The sequence below is a fragment of the Cucurbita pepo genome, chromosome 2 (assembly GCF_057944985.1).
Source record: "Cucurbita pepo subsp. pepo isolate OVF chromosome 2, ASM5794498v1, whole genome shotgun sequence".
In the NCBI taxonomy this organism is placed as follows: domain Eukaryota; kingdom Viridiplantae; phylum Streptophyta; class Magnoliopsida; order Cucurbitales; family Cucurbitaceae; genus Cucurbita; species Cucurbita pepo.
The window spans coordinates 1,045,967-1,065,958 of record NC_141799.1 but is presented as its reverse complement, the minus strand read 5'-3'; the positions used below and the strand labels follow the sequence as shown (position 1 = coordinate 1,065,958).

Sequence of the window (19,992 nt, the reverse complement as noted above, 5' to 3'; positions counted from 1 at the left end):
TTTAATGAATCACAAGAAATAAGGTAGCAACAGTTTGAATAATATTGGTTAATTTTTAAAAAAATTGATCTTATTTTGTTTTATTGTAGAAAGCGAAGGCAAGTTGCAAGATGGTTACCGCCACGGCGTTTTTGGCTGTCATCCATTTGTGACAAAGCAAAGCGCCACGACAGAAAAGTATGCAAATTGGCTACTTGCTTTGAAATTCATTATTTATCGTTACAAATAATATGAACACAACGTTGTTGTAAAAAGGTCTTGAAAATTGCAAGTGGGTGTCTGCCCATCTCACGCATCTCGGCCCATTACTCCGTTGTTAGGGCCATCGGTTGAGCCCAAACCAACAGCGCAGTCCAAACAGAGCAGCACCATCGCGATCCAGCAGGCGCGCATTGATTGTCCAAACCCCCGATCCTCCTTTGGGTTCTTGCACTTGGCAATGTGAATGTCAGGGAGCGAATGTCGAAGAAGAAAAACCCGTGAGTCAAAATACGACAAACCCACTTTTTACCGGGGAACTGGGAAGCAGAAGCGGTGAAAACAGAGCGGGGTGCCAAATGAGGCCCTTGCGCTGTCGTCTTCTTCTGGTCGTGGTGTGAGTAAAAGACCTGGGGGTTGAGCTGGGTTGTAGAATTATGAGACTCACGCGAGGGATGTGGGTCTGGGGCGGGGCCTACGCCATATGATTGTCAGGGAGATGGCAGCCAAAGAAGCTTCAATTTCCATTCTTTATGAGATGATAGCAGAGAGTAAAGAGGGGTTTGTTTTACGAAAAAGGGAATGGCTTTTTTTTCATATTTGTGTTATGCGTGCCGCCAACCATTTCAGAATTCAGCAACAACTTACCTTTTGCCTTTTGCTTTTGTAGAGTCATCTGCTGCGTTCAGAGCAGCGCAGGAGTGAATGTCAGCTGTTTTCTTCTCATAATCATACCACTTTCTTCATCCCCAATACATATTCTGCCAAGAATTCAATTATGTGCATCTTTTCTTTCTTTCACTTAATCTAAATCATATCATAATTGCACTTGATTAGTGTTGTACTTGTTAATTACATACCATATAATGATAAATAGTGAGGCCTAAGTTAGGGGGAAGGGGGTGTTAGTGTTACTTAAATGTTTACTGTCAATCTAAAAATTTTGAAATTCCATGTCAGTTAAAGAAGAAACCTCTCTCTCTCTGATGTGCTTTAAAATCATGAGACTGACAAACAATATCTGTTAGCTAGAGTTGAGTAGTTACAAATGGTATCAGAGTCAAACCCAAACTCTAAAGTTGGTAGCTAGAGTTGAGTAGTTACAAAAGTGGTGTGCTAGCAGAACGCTAGCCCCAAAGGTTGGATGGAGAGAAGAATGACTGGGTAACTCATGACTGGGTAACTCATTTTAAAATAGTAAAGCTGATGACGGTGCGTAACTAATCAAAGCAAACAATATCGGACTTGGAATGTTACAAAAATATAGAGTTTTAGGATTCTAATATCAATAATTGGATGTATTATTCATGCAACGAAGAGATAATTAATATCTCCATCCAAAGATAGTATTCTAAACATCACATTTTCTTTGATATAACGGGAAAGAAAATGAAAATTAATGCGAGAATTTGAATGGATACTACAAGAAATTATATATTAATTATTAAGCGTACGCTTTTGTTGTACTAGAGAAACAAAAAAAGTACAAGTAGCTATAAGAAGCCTTAATTAATTGAAGCGAAGGATGAAACAATGTAAAGAAAATTCTGCAGTTGTCGTAAATTTGAGCCTCTACGGACGCTGTTCATCAAAATTTTCTCTTCTTGGTTGCTGTCTCCGGCGAGGACACAGCACAGTCGACATTCCGATTCCGACCATCCATTAAACTGAATCTTCGTTTATTCTTACAGTCCTTTCTGTGTCGTTCTTTCGATGATGCTTCTGAGATGAATCTTGAACAGTCTTCTACCTTATCCTACTCGAACAACAGAGCAAGACAAAAAGTACAGTATAAGTTTTGGTCAATCCATTGCTTGAAGGATAATAAGAACGAAAAAGAAACGATGAAAGAGGAAACCTTGTCGATTTGAAGAATACCCAGAAGCTGATCGTGGCATTTGGCGGCGGCATTTGGTTCTATGTTGTTGATAACTTGAAAAATAATGGCGCTTGCTATGACTGATGGAAGAAAACATACAAATCTAGAATCTGGGAATTCAAAATGAAAGAGCATTAATGATTTGGGTCTGGAAATTCAAGATAGAAGTCAATTTTGGTGTGGCTGGCTAGCTCACCTAAGATGACAGAGAGAAGTAATCGTTCACATCTACAGAGGAATTCAGAACAGAGCTTGTCCCTGAACCCGAGCCGTCTTACGATATAATCCAGAAAGGAAAGTGGGTTCACTGGATTCATTCTCCAAACAAGCGTAGAGAGAACAAGAATCTCCATTTTTTTAATGGTTTTAGCTTCAAAGTAGTACTCATTTTCCTCCACCTTGAACAAAACATTAAACAATCCCCTGTTTTAGTTGGAAGAATGGTGATAAATGTGGAGATTTTGATGAGGGGTTTACCTGGAGGTCTAAAAGAAGGGGCACGCGGGTTTCCTCCACTTTAGCAGCGAGAGATAAACAAGCAATGGCGGTGAGATGGGCCATCCATGGCTTGTCAATCTGAAAATGGGGGCTGGAGAGAAACCTATCGACATAATCAACGGCCAAAACGGCGGTGAGTGCAGTGAAAGAGTAATGGGCATTGACCTTCAGAATCCAGGCCACAGCCTTGGAGCGAGCGGCTGCTAAAGAGGGATTGTGTGAGAGAGTGTTATGAAGAAACTCATTTTTGTTCTCCTTGGAGAACAGAGACACCAATTCCTCGTCTTCCCTCTCCGACAGGAAGACAGAATTTGGGGAATTGACACAAACATTTATTAAGAAAGTTTGGTCCTTTGGTTGGATAAGGCCATCCCCAATCTCTTCCTCCAAGCAAAACGGGGAATCAAGAAGAAATGAAGCGTCTTGGTGACCTGAACTTGATGAGTGTAGAATTGATATTGGGTAACAATGCCGTCTCGCCATCGTATAGTGCCTCATTTCTTCGCATGTTTTGTTGGGGCGAGGTTTATGCTTCTGATTTGGGAGCCTCTGGTGCTTATAATCAGCAGACATAAATCATGGGCCATGCAGCATAATCAATCGACATGTGACACTCCTATACAATGTCCTGGTGGGCCAAGCCAAGCCGGTCCACAACCACTGCGTTGCATATCATCAATCCTTATTCAACGCTGAATTAATGTTCATCAGAGGAAAAAAGGTTTCATTAAGCACATAAGTTTCCGAGGGAGGGTTGATTTATCAACGCAGAAAAGGAGTTAAGATCACGGGTCCTTCGTTTTTTACCCTCTTTTGTGCTTGGGAGTACAAAAATGGTTAAATTTTTTAATGGACTGCTTTAAAAACCAGACAGGCTTCTCTTTGCAGAATTTATAGCATACAACTCGGGCTCCACTGTCCATACCCATTAATCAAACTTGATTCAAAAAGCTAATCGCCTTTGTTAAGATTTTGAATACTGAGGCTCTGAGCAATATCAGTAGATGGCCATTTCCTTTTTTGCTCAAGATGCTGTAGCTGTGTATTAGCGTATCCCATTAGAGATAGTCCCACCAAAACCAGAAAGGAAGGGATAGTCCCACCAAAACGACTTGAAATCAGAAGTCAGACACCCAATTCAGAAACCCCAGCAGGGAATTTTGCAGGCTGCTCTAGCTATGTAACCAACCGTTCATACCTGTCGGTAGATATTGTCTTTTTTGAATTTTTACTCCCGAGCTTCTTTTCAAAGTTTTAAAACATGTATGCTAAAGAATGCTTTGTTTCATCATCTAACCAATGTGAGATCTCATCATTCACAGTTCAAGCACACTGGTCATCATTCACAGTTCACATCCCCCACAACACAAAAAGAGTAAGAGAGACAAACTGGGTTTCATCAGAGTAGTTAAGGCTATACAGATTAGGTATTTCGAAAAGGGTTGATGAAGAAAAAGTTTGGTAATTTTAGATCTGGGCTGAAATTTTGAAGTGCCGTACTGTTAATCTGATTGGACCTGTCTAAATAATTGGAGACATTTGCGAGGGACAGGGTTGGTGTTTTGGCAAAGAGTAAAGACATGGGTTTTCATTATAAATCACGAGCCTTCTCTAACACTAAGCTGTGCTTCAAATCATACGACCACGATGACACTGGTGACGGTGCTGCAACTGTGGAGGATCCCACGTGGATACTGCTTCTTTCCAGTTGGCTTTGTGTGGGGTCGGGTCAAATGATGAATAGGACACCACTAATCATCATGTTTGCACTACCTAATCCATGGCGGATTGCCTAATACAAGACAATTAAATTTTGATTTTTTTTTTCAACCATGCGTGTTGCATATGGACGACATTTGTGATTCTAATGACACCAACGTTGGACTAAAAAAAAAAAAGGGGACTTGAGAACATGAAAACGTAAAAAAGGGGATCCTATCAACTCGTTCTGATCTAGAATAATAAGCTCATGAGCTTAGTCTTACTTCACCGTTGAGAAACTAATGAGAAACTAAAGAAGCCTTGCATCTAGGTTTAACTTAGACATAACTCGCTTCTTTTTAGGTGTGAAGTAATGTCAAACCAAAATACCAACAAGCATTAGCTTTTTCAGAAAAGGAGGTGATCCAACTGCACCTTCCAGTACGACTAACTTGTTACGACTTCACTTTAGTCACTAGCCCTGCCTTTGCATCCCTTCCTTAGAGTTAAGGTAACGACTTCAAGCATGGCTAGCTTCCATAGTGTGACAGGCGACCACATAGTAATCTTTCCAAGAAAGATACAGTTTTGATCATAGAGTGCAGCACATGCAGGTCCACACCACTGCAGCACTGGCTTTACGAGCGTTTTAGCCTTTTGAAGAGTTCAGTGAATCCATTAAGCCGCTCGATTCTTTTGACTTGACCTGTGACAAGGACCTACCCTGCTTTCCTCAGATCCAAACCCAATCACTAACATAACATGACACCATGACACTAAATCATACTCCTCAGCCCCTTTTCATTTGAACTTTCTTCATTGGCTAACCCCACGAGAACGCTTTATGCCTTCCAACTTCCCACCGCCAACATCATCCGCCAAATGTTTACAAATGTATCTCTTTTACCCATCACAGTTCCTGCCAGTACAGCTGCAATCATCAATTCTTCAACCTGTTCATGTTATAATCATGAACCTTATAACATGCGCAAGATATGGATCTAGCACGTGGAAAGAAGTGTAGAGAATAGATCATCAATCAAACCCAGTTTAAACTTTTCAATCCTATACGACTTTTCAAACATTATCAATAATCTCGTTCTACATGTCCTGGTCATCTGATTATACAGTAATCTTAACCACAAACAAAACAGAGCAGCTGCAAGTCAACAAAGAGAAGGTTCACTCCTATGATTCTCTCTCGATTGTTCTCATTTTCAAAATTGTGCAGAACTTCCAAGATATGATAGCTACTGCATTGACAATCTGTACATCTTGCCACACGTAGGCCACTGACTCATCAAGTATACATTTAATCATTCATATGTAACTCTTAACCAGAACAAATATCCACAGGCTAACATCAAGGCTAGCATAAATTCATCAACTACCACGTTTGAAATGTTCTCGAATAAACCGCTCTGCATATAATGGGTATTTATTTCGGATATATGCCCGAAGACACTTTTGATACGAGAAGTCAATCCATCCACCATCGGTCCTTATGACAAAGAGGCATCTGGAGTGCCGAAATTGGGGGTGTCGATCGACCTTCAACCACATAAAATAGCTTAAATAATTTATACAAGTTAGCTTTGTTGATATCAAAGTGTGCTAGGAATCCCTTTTCTATTCACAAAATTCACAAAGAAATATGACAAACAACTCGTCTCCCAATGATTAGTTCGAGAGGGCCATCAATCTCTCTCCACATTCCTTAAAAAAAGGCATACAAAATACAGGTTGATTCCCAGTCCTTGCAAACTTCAAGCACGTTTCAAATCTACCCATTATTGGGAAGGAGTTGGGTGACAATTAGAGGCCATTACATGACCACACGGGCAGAAACTTAAGGAGGCGTGCTACAAATGTTATAGGTAAGAGGTGGTATTTTGAGATTTTGAGAATATCATATACCAAACTTTATTTGTTCCTTTACCTGCTTTTTACTTCTATACGGCCTAACAAACAAAAGCAAGCGACTGCATATATGAAACATAGTAAGAAGTATAAACCATTTAGTCCAGATCAAAGCGTACCATAATGGATTCAAGTCCACATCCAATTTTATCTTCAGCATGTGGATGATGAGCAAGAAGCCTATCAACCACAATTTTCTCATCCTCAAATGTCAATCGCTCCCCATCGACATACCTAGTATACAAAATAGAGGTTCTTAAGAGAAGGCTACATACTATCTTAGGAGAAAAATGTGATAGTAAAACGGAAACATGAGCAATATATCATATGGAAAAGTGCCTAATGAGACCAGCTCATGAACATGCCAACCTTGCAAGAGGTATGCTCCCCTTAAGGTATATATTACACTCAAAGGCAGTTCTTTGCAGAAGAAGCAGAAAATCAAATCCCAAATCCATGAAGAAAATTAAGAAAGGGCACATACAACATACTGACATTAAACCCAATTCCATTATTGATTTTTTTTTACTACTATAATGTATTTGAAAGCTTACCCGTAGTTGCTCAGGAAGCCTCTACAATATGATTGCCAGTTTAACACCATTAGAAGTGTGAAAGAGATTGTAAAACCTTTTACTTTTGTATCCATGTCTAGTTTTAGGTCTACATCCGACGGTTATTAAGAGGCAGCTAGATTGAATCGAACTCATTCAATAATTTAAGAGTGGTTATCATATTTTTATGAATACACAAATTATGTGTCAAAAGTGAGAATAACTCAATAGTACTTGACATCTACCCAAACTTTACATACTCATAATTCACATTTGTAATACTATCAAAAAAAAGGAAAAAAACTATATAACATATCACATTGAGTAAAATTGGGAATAAGGAAATCCTAACAACTGTGATCATTTATTAAAAAGTTAAAGCAAACACATAAGGCCCATAACATAAAGTATAAACTTTCGGGGTGAAATTACGCGAACAGGACAAACCTATTGGAGTGGAGGATCTCCTTTGTGAGGGATATGACAGGGTCGATATCGCTGAGAATTTCCTCTTCCTGATTCTTCCACTTTCTATAACCAGGCTCATCCCACCTTTGGTAATTCGGTGGGTCAGTGGCACTCAATACAGAGGTAGTATTTTCAGCAGATGATAAGCCGCCGCCCGGTGGAGTAGACGCCGGCATCGCAGTGCAGCAAGACCGGCGAGTCACCCGCACGACCCCAGTACATAGCCCGCGGTTCCTGAGCCCTAACCGAATGAGAGGATGCCCCCTGAGCAGCAAAGAAGCAACCATGATGATCAAATGTTCATATGGAGCGCAGCTCTGCGGTGAGCATGAAGCGAGTAGACGTAGCTGCCTTCATCTTCGGCGATGATGATGCTAATACAGCTCTGTTTCACGGATAGGCTACTGGGCTGGTTTTATTGGGCCATGTGGTCTATTGCCGCGATTTTGGACAGGCCCAACATTGAAGGCCCATTTACGCATAATTACAACGAATTAAATTTTGTTAAATTGGAAGGGCTATTAATCCAAACTAAGAAAATAATTTAAAATAATAAAATATAATTTAGTAAATTTTGTTATCTTGATTATATGGTTAAGAAATTTGTAAATTTAGTATTTATGATGAAACGAAAATTAATTTAGAAAGTTATTAGTTTCCAACTCAATTTATGTCTTTTCAACGTGGATCTTTTTCTTTTTTAGAAAATAAAAAGAAATAATTTATATAATTATTGTTTGAAAAAATGGAATAAATGGAAGAAAAAAAAAAAGAAAAGGAAAAAGGAAAAGAAAAAGAAAAAGAAAAAGAAGGAAGAAGGGCACAATAATAATTCATCTTTATTTAAAAAAGAAAGTGGAGGGAAGAGAAGGGATCCGAGTCCATGAAGACCACGTGGGGTCGCCCGCTCCTGATTTTAGCCCACAGCGAAGGTGACTAATCTATTCAATAAATAATAATAATATAATAAAAAGAGTTGTAAAAGAAAATAAAATAAAAGAGACTTTTAGAAAAGCCCAATTGGAATTTGTTTTCAGGTCCGTCATCTTGTTTCTTTCTCGCTCTGAGCGGAACGGAAATCAACGGAGCAACAACGTTCGAAATCGAGACCCTCAACCTACGTCCGTCTCCGGACTCCGACCTCCGGGCTGCGTTTGATTCATAATAATCCAAGGGTTCTAACCGGGATTTTTTTACGTCTCGCCCTGAATGGGCCAATCAGCTTCGTCGGCTGCGATTCTTAGCCGCCGCGACAGCAATTATAGCCATCGTTCTAAGATCAAATCAACGGCTCTGATCTCCCCGATGCACCTGGATGAAACCGATGACTTTCGGGAAATCATTCTTGGAGCCTCGGATTTCATTTCTGATCTTCCGGATGAGTGCTTGGCTTGTATTTTCCAATCCCTGAGCCCCGTCGACCGTAAGAACTGCTCTCTCGTATGTCGCCGCTGGCTCAAAGTGGAGGGACAGAGCCGTCACCGTCTCTCCATTAAAGCTGAAGCGGATCTTTCCTCCATCATACCTTCCCTCTTTACTCGATTCGATGCTGTTACTAAACTTGCTTTGAAGTGTGACCGTAGATCTACCAGCATCGGAGATGACGCTCTTATTCTCATCTCCTTTCGATGCCGTAATTTGACTCGTCTCAAGCTTCGTGCGTGCCGTGAACTGACCGATGTTGGCATGGCTGCTTTTGCCAAGAACTGCAAGGGTTTGAAAAAACTTTCCTGTGGATCTTGCACATTTGGAGCCAAAGGAATGAACGCCGTTCTTGATAATTGTTCCGCCCTCGAAGAATTATCGGTGAAGAGACTTCGTGGTATCACTGATTCGACTGCTGAGCCGATTGGGCCTGGCGTAGCTGGGTCATCTCTCAAAACCATTTGCCTAAAAGATCTTTACAATGCACAGTGTTTTGGACCGCTTGTAATGGGTGCAAAAAATATGAGAACTTTGAAGCTCTTCCGATGTTCTGGGGATTGGGATACGTTGCTCAGATATGTAGCAGAGCGAGTGACTGGTCTTGTTGAAGTCCATCTAGAAAGACTTCAGGTAAGTGATGCAGGCCTTTCAGCAATCTCAAATTGCTTGGATCTGGAAATTCTGCACCTCGTTAAGACCCCGGAGTGTACCAACCTGGGCATTGTGGCGTTAGCAGAACGATGTAAGCTCTTGAGGAAGCTACACATTGATGGATGGAAGGCGAATAGGATTGGAGACGAGGGTTTAATAGCGGTTGCCAGAAATTGCTCTAACCTTCAAGAATTGGTTCTCATTGGGGTGAATCCCACAAAGGTAAGCCTGGAAATATTGGCCTCGAATTGCCGAAATTTAGAGCGATTGGCACTGTGCGGAAGCGATACTGTTGGTGATAACGAAATCTCATGCATTGCCGCAAAATGCATAGCACTGAAAAAGCTCTGCATTAAGAGTTGTCCTGTTTCGGATCAAGGTATGGAAGCGCTTGCTGAAGGGTGCCCAAATTTGGTGAAAGTCAAGGTTAAGAAATGTCGGGGAGTAACTCCCGAGGGTGCAGATTCGTTGAGGTTGAGTAGGGGATCGCTTGCCGTGAACTTAGACAGTGGTGAACCTGAACATCCAGATGCAAGTGCAAGTGATGGCGGGATACAGGATAATGTTGTTGATTTTCATCCGATTCCAAGTCAAGTTGCGCCGCCTATGATTGCATCCAGTAGTGCTGGGCGATCTTCGTCTCTTAAGTCAAGGTTAGGCCTTTTGGCGGGGAGGGGTTTAGTTGCTTGTACACTGAGAAGGTGGTCAGGTGGTAATAGTAGTACTCGAATTAATACTTAAGACATCAGGAACGAAGCAAGTTTCAAAGCGTAAACGCTTCTCGTCTTGTTCTTTTGCATTGTTTTGTGTTTGTATTGCCTTGATTCCGTGTTTAGTGTATTTAATTTCATGCTGTGTGCTCTCTTATTGCTCTTCTTGGAATTAAATATTCACGCTCCCCGCTTTCTTCTCATAATTTGGAACCTTTGGGACCGATAGATGTTTAGGACATGATAGATATACTAATTTAACGTCCACTACTTAACAAGCGTTTAAACTCATCTGTAGTAATTGGTAGACACTCTTGTGCTTTGTATCTGTCTCCGAATCCTTGCAGGCACATCCTAGAAGCTGCAGATTATTTTGAAAAATTTGTAATGCCATATTGCTCCTAGAAAACTTAGTTCTGTTTACATTCCTTAACATCTTCAAATGTTATAACATGCCTGTAGTAGGAGTACCTTCCTTCGATGACCATTTTACAATGAACATCATCTTCATTTCTTCGACTGACTATGTTCCATAACATGACATGGTCATATGCACGGTATTCATTATCTTTCCCATCGGGCTTCCTTAACCATGTCCAGTTATTCTCATGTGGTCGTGAAGATCTTTGATGTGCTTGTATCAGTATACTAGATACATTTTCCTACTAGTGTGATATGATCACTCCACTGGATGTTTTAGTTGGTATCGGGAAGAACTACCAGCTTTATCATCCTCTACGAACAGATCAATTGGCTCTTGACCGATCCACAAGTGGAGGCTTGTATAGTATTTTTACGAAGGAATGTAGGGAGTTGGTTTTAATAATTTTGGTTTAGTTGTTTTAGTTTTCTAATACTTGGTTTGTTGTTAGATCTTCTATAAATCGAGGGTTAATCTTTGTATTGAATAATTCCTGATCATATTAAACTCCCTTCATTTGAGTTTTAAGCTACATCACGAAGGCCGGCAACATGTTGATGGCCTGCTTCATAATCGGTCATTTATTATGGCGAGACAAAAGAAATTGCCTTCCAAATGTTTGATCCATGTATTGATCTCCATGTGATTCTGATCATCATTAGCCCTTGTGAAAATTACCCCTGAAGTTTTTTGACGAGACTCCATGTGAAGGAGACGAAGGTAGCTTACAGCTTGCTTTGCTTTGCTGTATGTTCCAAAGAGATTTGTTATCGTTTGCCGTGGAAGTGTGATAGGGAAGGGACCTCTTTGTTTACAGGAAGACCGAGGGTTCCTCAAGTCTGCTGGTGAAGGTATTGTTGACTTGATGCATGTATTTACTTTCTCTTTAATTTTTTTTCTGGATATATTATGAACTTTGAAGTTGTACTAAATGGAAGTTACCATATGAGATAAATGGAGCTGTAGCCAGTACATCGGAATCTGCAACGTAATACTTTGTGAGAAGTTAACATATCATCCTGATTTTGTTGTTGTTTCCCTCGCTGTTAATTGCATTGCTGATACACAATATCTGTTCGTTTTGTCATTAACACCGCATTAAAGATGCCCTTACCTCCCGCATTTATGGGAGTATTTTAATGCATTTGACCAGTACGGAGTTGCAGTATTCTGACCTCCAAGTTTCTTTTAGCTGTGGTCAAACATTGCAGCTCCGTTTGCTTGTTTATCTAAACATATTTAAATAAGAGAGTCGGGGAGGGGCCGTCAAGCCCATAAATATTTGCTTGAATTGAAAGTGGAAACCGGTGCTTGGTCCCCCCCAGAAGGAGCAAGTTCATATGAGGTGGTTGGATTGGATCTCACATCATAGGTGTGCAGTAATTCTGGGAGAGCTGAATCTGATTGTTGTATTCATCTTTTTCACCCTACAAAGTTGTTGCAGTTTCAAGAAATAGCCGAGCTCTTTAGGACTCTTTTGTGCATGGTCTTCTGAAACCATGATTCCGTTTGCATCCCAAATAAACAGTAGAATTGACATTTGTTCTTGTATAAATATTTTGTTGTGTGAAGTCTGTTTGTTTGCCAGTTTACATTGTCCGTGTAACAATTAACACTACAATGTCTATATAACAACTAACATTTGTGCCAGCTGCATAGAAATGTATCATGTGCAAGGGGGAAAGTGTAGGCATGACACGACAGGAAAGAAGTGAAGATTGACACCATATATTAGGTACCCTTATCATCCCTGGTTTGTTTTTCCTCCAGAAATTAAATCCTTTTAGTGAAGTGATAATTGAGAAATGCTCATTAAATGTTCAATATAAAGTCCATCCATATTGGTCAATTAATCAAACTTGGCCTAATTCGTTTAATGCAATGAGTTAGCTTGTATGGATAAACTTGGCCTATTTTGTATATGTTGATGTATATGTCTATTACATATGTTATTAGTTCTTCATATACAATGTGCAGTCATTACAATGTATAGTATTGATATAGTTGAGAGTATTATGAATTTTGTTTATGATTCATATCCTGAACTTTTAAAACTCATATAGATATGACAAGGTATAATACTTATACAGTTAGGTGTATTATGAATTATATTTATGATTCGAATTCTGAACAAACCAAAATACAGAAAAAATTTGATGGTGGGGCAGAGACTCAAAACTGTTCCCATATGGATACTGTTTTTCATAGGACGAACAAAAAGTAGGTAGCGGAGAAATACTAGAAAAGCTCTCAAATTAATCTACAACATCCTTCAACTTTGTGTTTAACAAAAGCATATAATTCAGACATCTTGAGGTGAGTTGAGCGTGGTGGAGGCGGGTAAATATCAGAGGGGTTCAAACCTAAAATTCAAGGAGGTTTAAACAGCCAATTAATTAGTGTTGCTGGATAGCAAAAGTAGTAAGAAAAAAACAATGAAGAAATGAAAATGTACCTGGTGGGTATTGTGGCAGAGGGTAGCCTAGAGGTGGGGTAGTGGTTGAATTATAGGCACAAGCAGGGGCAGCCGGTGAAGGAGATCCATACGGTAGGAATTGGGACCATTGAGCGGCGGGTCCTGTGCCATTTGGTTGTTGTGCCACAGCTGAATTGGGAGGATAGGAAGCATTTGGGCCAACAAAAGATGCAGGCCTCGGCGGCGGACGGGCGTCATACGGTAGGAGTTGGTACAATATCGGAGCTTGGGGTGTACCTACAGGAGCCGTAGAATCCAACGTTGGCGCTTCGTAGATTGAACCTTGGCCTTGAAACTGCGGCAAATCAAGATAAAAAGAAATAACTATTTGCGCTTGTGGTTTGTGGATAAAGAGATACAAGATATAGAGATTACCCTAGAACTGGGGGGAAATTGCAATGTGAGTCGTATAGAGCCTGCGGGCCTTCCATCTGTACTGTGTAGAGTCCAGGTCGAGTCAACATAGCCATTGAAAAGTACTTGTTGCAGCTCAACTCTAAGGACGTTAAGAGGAAAGTTTGTGACACTCATGGTTAGGGGTAATTGAAAATCAACTGATGGTTAGCTCATCTCTGAATTAAGGTCGAGTCTTACCTTAGGAAGCCGAGAGCTTCTTCATTTCCCGAGGACCGATTGGTTAAGATCCAAATGTTCAATTCTACAACTCCTTCAATGAATTCGAAAACAAACTTCTCTTCAAAGATTGGGTGTGAGCCTCCACCTAACCATTCGATTCACACCGTAAGAATCCAATCCCAAATCCGAACTTAGATGAAACAAGAAAAGCATATATATACCAGAGCATGGTCTAGTCCTCTTCGTCGAACCACCATACATAAGGATGCATGAGTATTCTGTCGCAAAAGGCCCTCTGTCCTGCAAGTTGTAGCATCGATCAACTGTACAACCATTGAAAAAGGAAGAAAAAGACATCAAAATGAAATCAAGCAAAGGATGAAGATGAAGATGAAGCAAGCCCTGCTATTAATTCCTCTAAATTAGCTTGCCTGTGACCTCAAGTAGCCGTCTTGGTGGCCCTTGCGCTCCTCCCCAGAATGCCATGATCTTTTAACAAATCCTTAATCAAAACTGTATGTGCAGTTTTGTAAATAGTCTATGGAAATGGGAAGTGTGAAGGAGGGTGGAAGGAAACGAAAAAAGTCAACAATATTTGAAGCTAATTAATTAAATAATCCAAATTTGCAAAGTCAACTCTTGTGAGAAGGATTAGTCTCTAGCTGTATTATGACTTAATTAACTCGTTCGTTTTGCTGATTGTTTAATATTGGACGTGTCAGCGCTGACTCGGAAATTCCCCCCTGACGTGGCTGCCAATTGTTTTTATCACCATCTCACCAATCATTGCTCTGCTACTTTGAGCACCTATGGTTATTATTATTATTATTATATAAATTGTCTTTACTACTATTAAATTTGGAATAAAATAGTAAAAATACTGATGACTAAATAATTGTGTAGCTTATACATATAAAACGAAATAATAATCCTTTGAAATTTTCTTTATATTAATCCACGTAATCGGAAGATATTCCCTTCCTTTCCAATGAGTTTGGAAATGGGCTTGAGTTTGGGCCTGGTCCTGGGCCTGGGCTGCAAAACACCATTCCCTCCCGTTTGAGGTATATTAAGGGGATTGGGCTGTATTACCCAAATAAAATACTCATTTTGAAAAACATAAAAAAAAAGGGGGAAAAAAAAAAAGAGAGAGAATGTTTTACACCACTTTTCTGAGTGTAATTCTAGTTTTTAGGAACTAAGACCATCCGCCAAGCTTCGAACCTCGGCCGCATTCCTTTGTGAAAGATGTGATAAAAGGGCGTGGAGTTGTTGTCTGCGGCTGGGATTAGCCAAACATGCACGGAAGGTGTTTGTTATACTGTCAAATCCAAAGAGGCGGAGAAATGGTGGCAGAGGGCCAAGCCACGGGCCTGGACTATTATGATTGATGAAATGTAGACTGCTTTCTTTGCCCAAATTATGGTAGCTATCAACGTAAATTTAGCTGCTTTAGTAATGGGGGGCATCTTCCCAACATTGTGTTTCTTTCGCCAGAACCAGTAGCCCCATCCAGTGCCCTATTATGCGCGGTTTAAAAGTGATAATAATGGTGCAATAAGACCTTATCCTTTATCATATAGGGTACTGTTAGCTTGGCATTAATGTGGCTGCTTTCAGGTTCAACGATTGCCAATGTGATAGAACTTCAGGATGGCAATTTATTGCTGCTATGATATTGGGTGGGTAAAATTGTATTTGTTTACTCGTAGTGAATGGACAAAAGATATGACATCTTGGAGACCCATTCAATTGAGATTTGTTACTTATTTCAGCTATCTTCGTTTATACAGTGCAGGATGAGGATAGGGTGTCTGCAAAATGGTGGAGGGGTCATACTGTGCAAGTGCATGGTGCTCCTTCTCCCTCATAAATTCGTGGTGGACCAGTATTTTCTCATCTCTTTATGTCTTTCTTTGTTGTTTACTGTGCTAGATTTGTCAACTTTTAGCATGCTTAATTGGCCATTTGATTACTTGCTACCAAATAATGCTGGGATAGATGAGGTGTATTATTGGATATAGAGTCCCTTTGAGCTTAATTAGCCATAAACATATTGATTGACTAACATATTTGCTCGAAAAGTTATCATTTCCCATTCATCTATTTCTATTCTGGGAAAGCAGGGCACTTCACTCAATACTCATAGCATTACTAGGCGCAGTCAACTTAGAATAGATGAAAGAACAATAATTGTTGCAGGGCTAAGGTTGCGGATGGATAGATATTATGCCAGCTAAGCGATGTTGACAAGAGAAGAAGATTTACCTTTCGAATAGAATCCATCCAGAATAATTATTTTTTGAAAAATCATAATTTCCTTCGATAATAGTTTTCTAACCCCAATACTTTAGGAAACGTTCTCTCAGACTTTATGATATATCTGTATGTCCCCTTCAAGATCTACCGAGTGTTTATGGAAATTTATCAAATATTTAAGAACTTCATCCGTTCTTGCAGAAAATTTAGCAGGCAGGTTTCAGCAAAGCAATTGATACCATGGATTGTTTCTGTCCATGTAAATGAAGCATGAGACTGGAGAGCGTGAGAAGACCAGAGCTGTCTTGTGTCTTGTATGGTGGGCCGACATAAGGACGAAGTTTGGTGCAATTTGAATCCGATGGAGCTTTCTTGCGGACCACATCACCTATAATAGACAATTTTTTATGCAGACATTTGCCGGTAATGAGTGTTAAATGATGTATTTTTTGGGAGACAGAACCTTGAATTATATACATTCCTTAACATGCATGTTTGGTTTTCCTGCCCCTTAAATTATATCAGGAATTAAGTTGCATCGGAAAGTTCCTCCAACGTTTATTGACGTGCAAATATGTATTGGAGAAAAATGGAAGTGGTGAGTTGATAATGAATTCTTTTACAGCTACCAAATTTTGATGAGATTAAGTAGAGTTCACAGTTTTCCCATATGAATAGTTGCACGAGGATCACAATTTTTTTTTTTAATTTTAATATTATTATTTTGTGGCAAAATCACTACCACAACATAAATAATATGTACAGCCAGGACTAGGAGGAGGTTGAAGCGTGTTTCCCACACTAATTGCCAGCGAGTAGGTGTGTTAAATACCATGATTGCTCTTTCCACTTAATTGTGAAGAGAAAGACGAGTACAGAACCAGTCGGTTTTCTTTCAGTGAAATGGAAAGTGGCCTTCCCATGCTTAACTGTCTGTTACAACACACTTTAAGGAGTCTATGTTTGTCATCAGAATCTTGTAGCTCTACCTCTTCCAAGTGGGTTTACGCCATTTTCTGGAGGATCCTCCCTAGAAACTTTCCTCCACCCAAGTAAGAGAACTAAAAACTCAAGTGACCATGGAAGTGATGAGTGATGGATGAGTAGTATTCTGATTCATAAGATATTTTCCCCACATCTTTTGCTTTGTTGCAGGTGGGAGTTCGGTGGGAGTGCTCTTGATCGCTCTAAAGGAAACAAGAGGAACTGGTATGTATAGACCAATATGATAATTTTGTTAGGAATCTTGACTGCTTATGAAGTTTATGAGTTGTATTTATCTCAGGATTCTTGTTTGGGAAGATGGATTTTGTGATTTCCATGAATGTGAAAAAGCAGCAAGTGGATGTATTGCAGGGAGGTTTGGACTTGATCTCTTCTTCAAAATGTCTCATGAGGTTTACAGTTATGGAGAAGGGTGAGAGAAATCAAACCTTTATGTAAAATTTGAACAGTTCTAAAGTATCGTTAGGAACCTCTTGGATACATTCATCAGAGAATCTGTATGTCCTTGGTTACATTACAGGTTAGTGGGAAAAGTTGGAGCAGATAATAGTCATAAATGGGTTTTCAGAGATAACGCAACTGAAAGTGATCCGAACCTCATCTCCTCGTGGAACTCATCCATTGAGCCTGTATGCGAACTTTTTCCTTTTTGAGGGAAAATAATGTCAGGTAAATTCTATGGATAACATTCTTGACGTTTCCACTTTATTCATGTGCAGCAACCTCGAGCATGGGAATCTCAATTTAAATCAGGCATTCAGGTACTATTCTACAAACTTAACTTGGCATTAGCAAAACACGGCAGTGTAAACGATCACTTCCAGCTTATCAGATACTTCTTTTTGTAGACAATTGCGGTCTTTGCTGTACGAGAAGGCGTAGTTCAATTGGGCTCTTTTGATAAGGTTTCGCCTTACCTTTTCTTCTTTTAGGTCGCTTTTTGCCAAGTTACACAGATTGATGGTTTCTTTTGCAGGTCCAGGAAGATCTCAATTTAGTGATTAATGTACAGAGGAAATTCAGCTACCTGCATAGCATGCCAGGTATTTTTGCGGTTCAAAGGCCCTACCTTCCTAGCCAACATCCATACGTTTTAAAGCCAGATGTCCAGATGATCGAAAACCAATCAACTGGGTTGAAGCGATTGTTCAGCTCCATGCTTGATGAATCTTCTATCAAATCCATCAACTTAGGCTGGAACACCCCACAACATCCCTCGGCTTCTGGATCGCCAGTGTGGCCAATCCCACCTCTTCTTCCTTCCACTTCATGCAGTCTTAGAACTTTTAAATCAAAGTTGCCTTCTAATAGTACCCCACGTTGTGAAGCCAATGAATGTTTCAATTCAGTTCAACTCATGTCCATTAACCACCCAAACCCGAATACAATGAAGGCTACCAACTCAGAAGTGAAGATAGAAACCTCCAGCCAGTTAGATGCAGCCCAAGAAACAGAAGAGAAACCAAGTTGGAAAAACCCTGGTCGTCTGGGGTTTGAGGATGGGATGGTGACAGAATTGGGATTCAGACTTGGAGAGACAAGTCAAAATGGTCTAAGCCTCAATTAATCAAGGAAAAGTATCCTTGCAACACATTATTGTCACAGAAAGGATGAATTTGGTACTTGCATGGATTTGGATGGTTGGTTAGGAGGCACCGAAATTGTATAATCACTTTTTTGAGTTATCTGTTAACAAAAATATCTAGCCACTTAAGTAGCTTAATTAGAAAACAAAGATGCCTTCATCTTTGATATCTGTCTTTGATGTTATTATTAGCATGGTCAGTGGTGGGAAATGAAATGCCTTTCAGCCGTAGTACTTGAAATTGAAAGCAGAACGGATTAGTTTGTGGCATTGGCTGCTGTGCATTATCTGCACTGTTAAGTGTTGTTATTTGAGGATCAAAGGGTGAATGTACGTGATAGTGATGATAAAGGGATCCATCCATTCATTGGGGGCAGAGTGGGGTTCCACTCCGATGGCCTATCCCAATCCTTCTGCAGGTAGTAGTAGTAGTGCACCATAGGCAATGGTCCCCTGGAAACAAATTGGAAGAGAGAGGCATGACAAGAGAGTGTTAGAATTTGGGTCAAGTTGTCTTTCCCATATGAATACCCATCACCCGACACAATGGATGGTCCCAGCCATTTAGCTTTTTAGTTTCTTTCTATTCTTCTTTTTCATCTTTATGGAGCTATGATATGAATACGAGTTGCTGCTTGTGGGGTCGCTTCCTATTTAATTAAAAGCTGATGATATGTACCATTGTCTTGGCTAAAGATCTTTGGAAATAGATTTTGTTTCTCTTAAGTCTTATGGGAATTATTTAGTTGCTACTTTTGTCGCCTAGAATTTCAATGTTAGAATGATTGTATGATGCGAGTAGATAGAGTTATGGAACACTGTCTTTTGTCTTCTCTTTCTCTTTTTTCAACACTTCTCTGGTTGAAGTTTTTCTGAAGGGAGACTCTGGACTCAAATGTTTAATTGGACTCAAATGTTTAATTGGACTCAAATGTTTAATTGGATAATTTGATTGTAGTGATTGATGTGTTGCAGCAATATGACATGTTATTTATGAGTAAGTTGAAATGTTATTTATGAGTAAGTTGAAGTAGGCAATCACCTATTTCTATAATGTGCATTGATATTACAAATTATCATGTAGGCCTAATGGTGCCACATCTCTAATACCTTTATTTATTTATTTATTCTTTTTGATATTTCTTTCTAGTTTCCTAAACTCTTCTTTTATCCTTATCCTCATTCCTTATCTGAAAATTTTGCTGTAGCCTTGGCTTAAACCTATCGATAGCATGTATTGTCATTTTTGAATTTTCTCTTCTCAGCTTTCCTTCAAGGTTTTTAGAAATAGGCAGAGGTTTCTACACCTCTATAAGGAACGTGTAGTAGATAATAATATTCTTACTCCTGACCAAAAACCTTTTTCACGACTTTTTCTCTCCCACGATCGACATCGACAGACATACAATCATATAATATATGGAATAGAAGACAGCAAGAATCCAAGGAGTAAAAATCCCTCAAATTTCTTGTCCTAATGCTTCCATGGCCTACACAATAAATTCCTCAGAAATACTTTTTTTGTTTCCATCGATGTTCGATGTGGCCAGCCCGTGCACTATTAAGCTCACCGCCAACCATAATTTTTGTTCATGGAAGGTAAATTTGAACTTCGCCACAATCTCTTCAGAATTCTATGACATGTTTTTCATCTTCCAAAATGTTC

The 19,992-nt window shown here is 39.7% G+C and overlaps 5 protein-coding genes across 6 annotated transcripts; 2 read left to right on the top strand and 3 right to left on the bottom strand.

Moving 5' to 3' along the window:
- Positions 1 to 1,614: 1,614 nt before the first annotated feature.
- Positions 1,615 to 3,800, bottom strand: LOC111787493 (cyclin-D3-3). Its single transcript, XM_023667468.2, has 4 exons — positions 2,555 to 3,800; positions 2,274 to 2,475; positions 2,057 to 2,187; positions 1,615 to 1,954 (listed from the first exon to the last, which is right to left on the bottom strand). Exons 1-4 carry the CDS (start codon positions 3,146 to 3,148, stop codon positions 1,787 to 1,789), a joined length of 1,095 nt encoding a protein of 364 aa, XP_023523236.2. The 5' UTR covers positions 3,149 to 3,800; the 3' UTR covers positions 1,615 to 1,786.
- A 1,511-nt stretch (positions 3,801 to 5,311) lies between these two features.
- On the bottom strand, positions 5,312 to 7,615 carry LOC111787492 (protein DCL homolog, chloroplastic). The gene is made up of 3 exons (XM_023667467.2): positions 7,198 to 7,615; positions 6,316 to 6,430; positions 5,312 to 5,827 (listed from the first exon to the last, which is right to left on the bottom strand). Exons 1-3 carry the CDS (start codon positions 7,503 to 7,505, stop codon positions 5,660 to 5,662), a joined length of 591 nt encoding a protein of 196 aa, XP_023523235.2. The 5' UTR covers positions 7,506 to 7,615; the 3' UTR covers positions 5,312 to 5,659.
- A 598-nt stretch (positions 7,616 to 8,213) lies between these two features.
- LOC111788386 (F-box protein At1g47056) lies at positions 8,214 to 10,166 on the top strand. The gene has a single exon (XM_023668717.2). It carries the CDS (start codon positions 8,428 to 8,430, stop codon positions 10,033 to 10,035), a length of 1,608 nt encoding a protein of 535 aa, XP_023524485.2. The 5' UTR covers positions 8,214 to 8,427; the 3' UTR covers positions 10,036 to 10,166.
- Positions 10,167 to 12,650: 2,484 nt separating this feature from the next.
- On the bottom strand, positions 12,651 to 13,978 carry LOC147793352 (uncharacterized). The gene is made up of 6 exons (XM_087121727.1): positions 13,909 to 13,978; positions 13,699 to 13,800; positions 13,496 to 13,622; positions 13,277 to 13,397; positions 12,881 to 13,196; positions 12,651 to 12,788 (listed from the first exon to the last, which is right to left on the bottom strand). Exons 1-6 carry the CDS (start codon positions 13,961 to 13,963, stop codon positions 12,676 to 12,678), a joined length of 834 nt encoding a protein of 277 aa, XP_086977853.1. The 5' UTR covers positions 13,964 to 13,978; the 3' UTR covers positions 12,651 to 12,675.
- Positions 13,979 to 14,670: 692 nt separating this feature from the next.
- Positions 14,671 to 19,052, top strand: LOC111788388 (uncharacterized). 2 transcript variants are annotated; one of them, XM_023668718.2, is made up of 12 exons: positions 14,671 to 15,029; positions 15,098 to 15,159; positions 15,271 to 15,365; positions 15,938 to 16,159; positions 16,262 to 16,334; positions 16,502 to 16,788; positions 16,892 to 16,945; positions 17,022 to 17,153; positions 17,262 to 17,370; positions 17,461 to 17,502; positions 17,590 to 17,646; positions 17,718 to 19,052. In XM_023668718.2, the coding sequence occupies exons 6-12, from the start codon at positions 16,640 to 16,642 to the stop codon at positions 18,306 to 18,308; spliced, it is 1,134 nt and encodes a 377-aa protein (XP_023524486.1). In that variant the 5' UTR covers positions 14,671 to 15,029; positions 15,098 to 15,159; positions 15,271 to 15,365; positions 15,938 to 16,159; positions 16,262 to 16,334; positions 16,502 to 16,639; the 3' UTR covers positions 18,309 to 19,052. The 2 variants fall into 2 exon arrangements, with proteins under 2 accessions (XP_023524486.1, XP_086977852.1); XM_087121726.1 differs by having other exon boundaries at positions 14,671 to 15,159; positions 16,262 to 16,788.
- The last annotated feature ends 940 nt before the right edge of the window (positions 19,053 to 19,992 follow it).

What these genes read in the sequence shown, in the direction of transcription:
- LOC111787493 (XM_023667468.2), bottom strand. Translation starts at nt 3,148, where the DNA reads ATGTCTGCTGATTATAAGCACCAGAGGCTCCCAAATCAGAAGCATAAA. An exon ending in CCCTTCTTTTAGACCTCCAG is followed by an intron (nt 2,476 to 2,554) that starts GTAAACCCCTCA and finishes GTTTTGTTCAAG; the next exon opens with GTGGAGGAAAATGAGTACTA. An exon ending in GTATTCTTCAAATCGACAAG is followed by an intron (nt 1,955 to 2,056) that starts GTTTCCTCTTTC and finishes TTGTTCGAGTAG; the next exon opens with GATAAGGTAGAAGACTGTTC.
- LOC111787492 (XM_023667467.2), bottom strand. Translation starts at nt 7,505, where the DNA reads ATGGTTGCTTCTTTGCTGCTCAGGGGGCATCCTCTCATTCGGTTAGGG. An exon ending in GAGATCCTCCACTCCAATAG is followed by an intron (nt 6,431 to 7,197) that starts GTTTGTCCTGTT and finishes TTTGTATACTAG; the next exon opens with GTATGTCGATGGGGAGCGAT. An exon ending in GTGGACTTGAATCCATTATG is followed by an intron (nt 5,828 to 6,315) that starts GTACGCTTTGAT and finishes ATGTGGTTGAAG; the next exon opens with GTCGATCGACACCCCCAATT.
- LOC111788386 (XM_023668717.2), top strand. Translation starts at nt 8,428, where the DNA reads ATGGGCCAATCAGCTTCGTCGGCTGCGATTCTTAGCCGCCGCGACAGC.
- LOC147793352 (XM_087121727.1), bottom strand. Translation starts at nt 13,963, where the DNA reads ATGGCATTCTGGGGAGGAGCGCAAGGGCCACCAAGACGGCTACTTGAG. An exon ending in ACGGCTACTTGAGGTCACAG is followed by an intron (nt 13,801 to 13,908) that starts GCAAGCTAATTT and finishes ATGGTTGTACAG; the next exon opens with TTGATCGATGCTACAACTTG. An exon ending in GAAGCTCTCGGCTTCCTAAG is followed by an intron (nt 13,398 to 13,495) that starts GTAAGACTCGAC and finishes TAACGTCCTTAG; the next exon opens with AGTTGAGCTGCAACAAGTAC.
- LOC111788388 (XM_023668718.2), top strand. Translation starts at nt 16,640, where the DNA reads ATGGAAAGTGGCCTTCCCATGCTTAACTGTCTGTTACAACACACTTTA. An exon ending in AAAGGAAACAAGAGGAACTG is followed by an intron (nt 16,946 to 17,021) that starts GTATGTATAGAC and finishes TATTTATCTCAG; the next exon opens with GATTCTTGTTTGGGAAGATG. An exon ending in GTTTACAGTTATGGAGAAGG is followed by an intron (nt 17,154 to 17,261) that starts GTGAGAGAAATC and finishes GTTACATTACAG; the next exon opens with GTTAGTGGGAAAAGTTGGAG.